Consider the following 7,543-nt stretch of genomic DNA (forward strand, 5'->3'; position numbering starts at 1 on the left):
AATACAACATTGCATGAACAAAATATACATCCAACGTAAATTGCATGTAGAACATTTTCTCAAAAATACCGATTGTGAGATGGTTGCATTTTGGCAAGAAAATACATTGAACAACCGCTCACATATGGCACTGGCAGGGAAAGAACTATCTGGTGTAGTTGCAGTAGACTGAAAGCTCATCCAAAACATTAACCTCCAAAGGGTCAAAATGTTATAATTTGTAATGTAACAAAAGCCTCAACTGAAGAGTAAGAACGCTTGGAAAATGTTAAGTATTTTAGTTGAACTGGCATAGTTAGTCACTGTTATTGTTATACCAGTCAAGCAAAACAGGAATGGTTTCACACCATCAGTCGAGAACTGAGGTGCAGTGTCCTTCTAATAAGAGCAGGCAATAACAAAATGTATAGGCAACTCAATTTGTTCTCTTAACTAAACTGAAGCAGAAGTGCCTGACCTGTTAATTCAACACAAGAGAAGTTTCTCAAAATGACTGTCGGAAAGACGGTTGCGTTTTGGCAGGAAAATGTCCTTTCCAACACTAAACAACCGCTCACATGCGGCACTGGCAGGGACACCAGTATTGCACTTAATGAAGACTCTCTTCATTTTTGATAGATGCTGGAAAGCATCTTCAGGTGTGTTTGCTGTAGACTGTAGATAAATGTTCAATTCATCCAAAACATTCTCCTGGTTTCTGGAGAAGTAGTCTGTGATCTCATCGCTTTCATTTTCTGGCTTCCTTGAAACAATTGTCTCTGCAACATGTGGACTGTGTGCTGCTGAAAGCTCCTGTTTTAGTCTTAAGATGATGTCATCTTTTTGTTCATTTGGTATGTAAGACATACGAAACATAGGATGTGAAGCCGTTGCCATGAGATACTTTTTACCGGAAAGGTAACTGAACCTTCTGTTCACACCACTGATGATGGCATTAACTAATGGCACACAATATTGGAGGTTTTCTTGCTTGAGTGACTGCAACTTCTCAACAAGAATGTTGATTGTGGGGACCAAGACTCCGAGGTATGCCATTTTGTCCGACTGGAGAACATCTAGGGTCTTGGACACTGGTGCCATCACCTGTGAAATTACACATAAAACATGGCTGTATGCATGAGTGCAAAAATACATGATGATAATCACAGGATGCATAAGTCATGTTGATATTATATTCTTAAGAGTTATTAATAGGTAATTAACTTTAAAATAATTTACTAAAGAATTAGGCTTCAAAAACCCATTGGTTTTAATACAATTTATATTAAACGTACAGTATATACCAAAAATATTTTTATTTTACCAATATGGGATTCTATGAAACACTAAAAATATTTACATAAAATTATTGATTCAATACATCTTAGACAGTTTAAACTCACCATGACATATTCTTTGATGAATGTAATCTCTGATGGCTTCAGTCGTGGAATGTCCATTTTCTCACAAACATCATGGAGCTCCTGAGGTTTCTCTTCAATGCAAGTTTTCAAATGATCCATTGCATTATATGTAGAGTTCCAAAGTGTTACATTAGGCACAACCAGCATGCATCAAAGTCTGTCTTTAATGTTGTCAGAAGCTCTGGTGCTTCTACTCTGCTTATTCCAAAGGCTTTGACATTTGGCGAAAGCTGCCCTTGAAATCTTTTTAAATGAAGAATCTTCCACAGCTGCCTCAGCATCTTTGGTTGCAACCAAGTGGAGAGAATGGCAGGCACAGCGTTGATGGGCTGGCAAGTGGAAGTCATCCTTTTTGGTCTCTTGTAGAAATGCTGCAACATCAGTGAACTCAACATCTGCCTCTTCATCATTTTCTTCATCATCTTCAGTCACTTTTTCTTCAGCTGCGAACACACTAAATGCTTTTACAAAATTTGAACCGTTGTCTGTAGTGGTTAACACAACTTTGTTTTGAATGCTGAATTCCATGTGGACACTTTCAAGCATCTCTGCCAGAGTGTCATAAGTGTGCCTTCCCTTGATCCTTCGGCAAGCTAAAGCCCCGGAAGAGGCGGTAAGTGTGTCTGAATCTATCCAATGGACAGTGACTCCCAGATAGCTCTTGTGATTTGTAGACCATGCATCTGTGGTTGTTGCTACAAATTCCTGCTCAGACAAAACTTTACACATATCTGTCTTCATGGAAATGTATTGATCCTCTAGCATTCTGACTAATGTCTTTCTAGACATCACATGCCTTGAAGGCAGTACCTGCTTGAATAATTCTTTAAATTCTGCCCTTTCAACAATACTGAGGGGATGAAGCCCCTGAATAACAAAATTCAGAACCAGCTTGTTGAATTTTTCCTGGGAAACTGGTGCCACCTCCCTCATGAAATACTGAATTGGTCTTGATGAGCTTGAGGAACTCTGTTCTTGAATGGAGGGTGTCGTTATCTTTTTACTGAATTGTTGCTGCATTCTCAGTAACTCATTCAGTTTAGTTGGATGCAGTCTCTGATAGGCATAGGATAAAGGGAAAAAAAATAAAAATTAGAAAGAAAAACACATTTTAAATGCCATACTTTTAAATTATTATTATGCAAGACAGAAATATATAAGCCTACTAATAATACAACTGCGCAACAACATAAAGGAATGTTTCCTTTCTATATTAATTTTTCATTTTACACTAAGGTAGCTAAATGATAACACTTGTCTTAATTTCTCCACTTGAAAGGATTAAACACTTGAGCTTTTATTTTGGCGGAAAACTGTGACGAGACCTTTAGGTTTCTATCACATTAAAAACGCTTTTATATGACAAATCTACGGTGGCCGCTGGGTGTCACTGCGCTGCAACAGAAGAAAACACATGCAAACACAAAAAAACACAAGCAAATTCAGAAAGCATTCGCGTTAGTTTGACGACACATGCCCTGCAAATTCTCGCAACACAAACAAACACAGAAACGCGCTGCAAATTCTCGCAACATAAACAAACACAGAAACGCGCTGCAAATTCTCGCAACACAAACAAACACAGAAACGCGCTGCAAATTCTCGCAAATCAAACAAACACAGAAACGCGCTGCAAATTCTCGCAACATAAACAAACACAGAATCGCGCTGCAAATTCTCGCAACACAAAGAAAACACAGAAACGCGCTGCAAATTCTCGCAACACAAACAAACACAGAAACGCGCTGCAAATTCTCGCAACACAAACAAACACAGAAACGCGCTGCAAATTCTCGCAACATAAACAAACACAGAAACGCGCTGCAAATTCTCGCAACACAAACAAACACAGAAACGCGCTGCAAATTCTCGCAACATAAACAAACACAGAAACGCGCTGCAAATTCTCGCAACACAAAGAAAACACAGAAACGCGCTGCAAACTGCACACACGACAACGGAAGTGTTTCCGGGGGACCGAAAAAAACTGATGCACCTGATTGGGACGCGCTTCACTTGGACTGTTCAAATTCGTTAGTGTAGTTGTCAGCCACATTGAAGGTAGTTGCTTTATAACTTTATTTTAACTTTCTTAACGTACGTCCGTAGGATATTATTAGCCTGTCGATTTGAACAGTTTAACAAAAACTATGAGACATAGTAACTGCTCGACTTACTTAAACAAGTGTCACGTTAAAAAAGTTTAATGGTTTAATGATTAATGATTAAAAATGTATTGTAGTCGACATAGTCAGTGTGGCTGACAACTCCACTAACGAATTTGAACAGTCAAAATGAAGCGCATGAAGTGCATCAGTTTTTGCGGTCCCCCGGAAACACTTCCGTTGTCGTCCGTGCAGTTTGCAGCGCATTTCTGTGTTTGTTTGTGTTGCGAGAATTTGCAGCGCGTTTCTGTGTTTGTTTGTGCTTCGAGTATTTGCAGGGCACGTGTCGCCAAATTAATGAAGATGCTTTCTGAATTTGCTTTTGTTTTTTTTGTTTGCATGTGTTTTCTTCTGTTGCAGCGCATTGACACCTAGCGGCCACGGTACAAATCGAGTGAAATGCTGTAATTATCTGGCTGCCGACACAAATGTTGGAAGTTATGTGAACGTTAAACAGCATAACTGGTATTTGAAAAATGCACGTTAAACTCGCTCACATGCAGTGATGGAGCTCGCAGAATTTACTGTGAAAGAAGAACGTGAATCACAAGCTGCTTGTGAGCACAGTTCGGTTCGCTCTGAAACCAGACACAACAAATCTATACAGCAATTTAATTAGATCAAAGCCTTTGTCGTGCAATGAACAAACTAAGATTACATTTTTTGTTCAACTGACAAACACGATGGCGCAAACGTTAGTGGTCTTTTATGTTCATTACCAAACTGGCGGACAGATCATGGCGGGTCATTGTAATTAAATCAGAAATAGAAATTTGATGTAACATAGAGAGCAATAAAGCAGGATAATTAATACCTTTAAAATGGCCATTACTCACCTGTATGTGCGTCTTAAATTTGTGCTTGAGGTCTTCGACGTAGACAGCGTTTTAAACTTTGGTTTGCAAAGATTGCATACAAAAGTGTAACCTTTACTTGTCGTTTCTTTGAGAGACATGAACATGACAAATAAGGCCATGGGTAATTAACGTTAGTTGTTTCTCCATCCTCCAAATCTGCCGCCACGTCTTGCTCCATCATGGATAATATGGGTGTGTCAACCCACTTCTGTACGTCAGTGAACCGTTTGCCGCAAGATGCGTGATTAAACAACAGGTGGCGGTAATGGCAAAAAATGAGTTTGTAATCTAACAAGAAGAATATCCTTGCATTGCGCTGATTCGCGCAGGCTCGACAAAACGCAATGTAGCTTTTGCTCGCGCTACACCGCTACTTGCTGCAAAAAGTAGTTAGCTACTGGAAAAGCTACACTGTTTAAAAAGCAACTGAGCTACTGCCAAGCTACTGAAAAATGTAGTTAAGTTAGTAGCGTCGCTACTTGTAGTTAACTACTCCCCAACACTGATAAGTAGTGCAGCGCACTGAGCACGTGCGTCGTCACCTTACTTACTACTGAAAATGTTTGCATTACTGCCAGCTATTGTCCTGTGACGCATCTCGCGGCTTACGCACAGTATTCAGATCGCGTCTGATGATTACGTGAATGTGCCGAAGTTAACTCGACACACACACATCCATCCAGGATGGAGCAAGGCATGGCGACAGAATTTCAGATTCAGAATCGGAAGATGTATAATGTTTCTATAGCCTTTTAAAGTGGAAAACTGTGTATTTCTCCAAAATGCTACAGTAAAAAAATCCATATGGTGTGCATATATTGCGGGACGGCCCCAACTGAAACCCACTATCCGTTTTTTCTACTTATTAAAAATAGGTTATTGACAAGAGACACGGATCCTCTACATTTAAATAAAGCTTTAAAAGCAGCGTTCCTGGAATTTACAGTAAACCACTCAATATCTGCGCATCTAAATCTAAATGGCGGCTGGCTTGACCCTCAGTGATTAATTGCCCATGGCCTTATTTGTCCAAGTTCATGTCTCTTAAAGATGCAAACAGTAATGGTTACACGTTTTTATGTATTCTGTTCAAAACTAAAAATTAAAAGTCTGCATCAAAGACTTTAAGCACAAATTTAAGGAAACACATACAGGTGAGTTATTTGGCCCAACATTTGTTCTTTTTGTTGTTTTCATAATTTACATTGTCTACATTTTGCAAACTTGAGATAAATTTGAGTTTAACTTTAACTTGCGTACTGTGTAGTTTACAAAATAAAACAACACTGAAATCAAAACTTTATTGTATTACATTGTTTTCTTAAAATATTTTTCATGTACAATGAATCAGTTTTTCTTTATATACAATGACACTCTAAAATCAAAGTAGTTTCAATGTAGCTAGCTACTTATTTATAGTAACTTATAGTGTAGCTAACTGCTTTTTCAAATGGGTAGCTAAGCTGTAACTTAACTACTTTTATTGATGAGTAGCTTGTAGCTTATCTAACTACAGTTTCAAAGTAGCTTCACCAACAATGATTGGGTCACAGCAGCGATACTGAAGACTGGTAAAAGGCTGTCCCGATTCAAGCAGTCCCAAAATGCGACCTTATTTCCTCAGGTTTTTAAGCATAGAACGAATGTATCCTTCACAGCATTGGCTATCCCGAGATTCCTTGCGCGCCTGTAACGGCTTAAAAAAAATTGTCAAAAAAAGTATGTTATTCACATAAACGGTCATTTTCTGCATTTTAATATTTATATATGATGTCGTTAATTAACATTATTGGTGCATTATTGTGATTTTGAATTTGTAAGGTTGTACATTTAATATACTGTTGGGCTGTTTTAATCTAAATAAACGCTTCATATTCTCAAAAATAAAATATATTTTTTCTTGCTCCGTTTATTTGTGAATTCGTGAATTTTAAACAGATATATTAGGAGATACAGTTCCATCCAGAGTTTACACATCAAGAGCTTCACTCTTCAAAGGGAGTATTGGGGAAAAGGCATGCATGGGCATAGAAAAGCACATTTTTGCGACACACGACCCCTTTAAACCATTGACTGTTTACCCTTAAAACCTTTATAAAATTCCCTTGTGTAGTGTTTCAGGGCTTTTTCAGAAAGTGTCCTGTTTGTTCCACCAGATAACACCAACAAAAGCACCAACAGAAGTACCAACAAACCTTAGCAGTCCCACAGAGATCATTACAGTTAACATCAACAAAACCATTATAATTCTCATTGTAATATAAAATCCATCCAAATTTCCGTGATGGATTTTTTATAAGGTCAAGACTCTATTATTCCTCCACCGTCTTTTCATGCCGAGGTTTGTCTTACCAGGCCACCACGTGGTGGCAGTATTCACTAAACGTGGTGGCAGCAGTACTCACCAAACAGGCTAAAACCAATTGCGCATGTCTTTCATCGAAATTGGACGTGAAAGGGTGTTTTTATTTTTGTGGTAGAATCGCGCACTAGCACAAACAGGTACTGCTTGTGTAACGCATTTAGCAATATATACATATAATATCAAAGGTTTTGATATTTGCCTCTAACTCATGTAAAAGTAACTCAAATACAGCGAATTTACTGCTGTGCTGTCTTCAGTTTTGTGTCGTGTTACGTTAGTCATCGCACCGATAATTCGGTTAGCTCTGCTGTGTGTATTTTAAATTTAAGTTGTTTATAACAGAACCCTTTTGGTCGCTGTTTGTGGTTAGCATAAACTGTTTGTTATTGAAGTTTGAGTTCATTACAGCGGGCTAAGTTCAGCAGCGACTGCACGTTTTCTATTGAAGTTAGTGCGTCGCATCAGACATGCATTCATCCGGCGGTGTTTCGAGGATAAAATTAAAGAGGGATTTGTTTAAGGTCGAAAATAAATTCGAGCCGAATAAACGCCGATGGACAGGCCCTAAAACTATGTCTGGTTTAAATCCGCCAGCCGAACGAGTCACACAGAAACAAGACTCGAGCGAAGACGCTCCATCGGCAGCAGATGTAATATCATCACGCAATGGAGACGAACCCTTCAGCCTTCGGGACTCGGCTGAACAAGACGATGGCCATGCGGGTTATAATAAAGGTAATTTACTCCCCAGAG

General features: G+C 38.8%; 2 protein-coding genes across 2 annotated transcripts; both read right to left on the reverse strand.

Annotated features, from left to right (window-relative positions):
* LOC130415800 (uncharacterized) lies at window positions 1-1,458 on the reverse strand. The gene is made up of 2 exons (XM_056741746.1): window positions 1,383-1,458; window positions 1-1,083 (listed from the first exon to the last, which is right to left on the reverse strand). Exons 1-2 carry the CDS (start codon window positions 1,437-1,439, stop codon window positions 466-468), a joined length of 675 nt encoding a protein of 224 aa, XP_056597724.1. The 5' UTR covers window positions 1,440-1,458; the 3' UTR covers window positions 1-465.
* A 5-nt stretch (window positions 1,459-1,463) lies between these two features.
* LOC130415799 (uncharacterized) lies at window positions 1,464-4,578 on the reverse strand. Its single transcript, XM_056741743.1, has 2 exons — window positions 4,405-4,578; window positions 1,464-2,459 (listed from the first exon to the last, which is right to left on the reverse strand). The coding sequence occupies exon 2, from the start codon at window positions 2,421-2,423 to the stop codon at window positions 1,554-1,556; it is 870 nt and encodes a 289-aa protein (XP_056597721.1). The 5' UTR covers window positions 2,424-2,459; window positions 4,405-4,578; the 3' UTR covers window positions 1,464-1,553.
* Between the last annotated feature and the right edge of the window lie 2,965 nt (window positions 4,579-7,543).

Source organism: Triplophysa dalaica, chromosome 25 (genome assembly GCF_015846415.1).
Source record: "Triplophysa dalaica isolate WHDGS20190420 chromosome 25, ASM1584641v1, whole genome shotgun sequence".
NCBI lineage: Eukaryota > Metazoa > Chordata > Actinopteri > Cypriniformes > Nemacheilidae > Triplophysa > Triplophysa dalaica.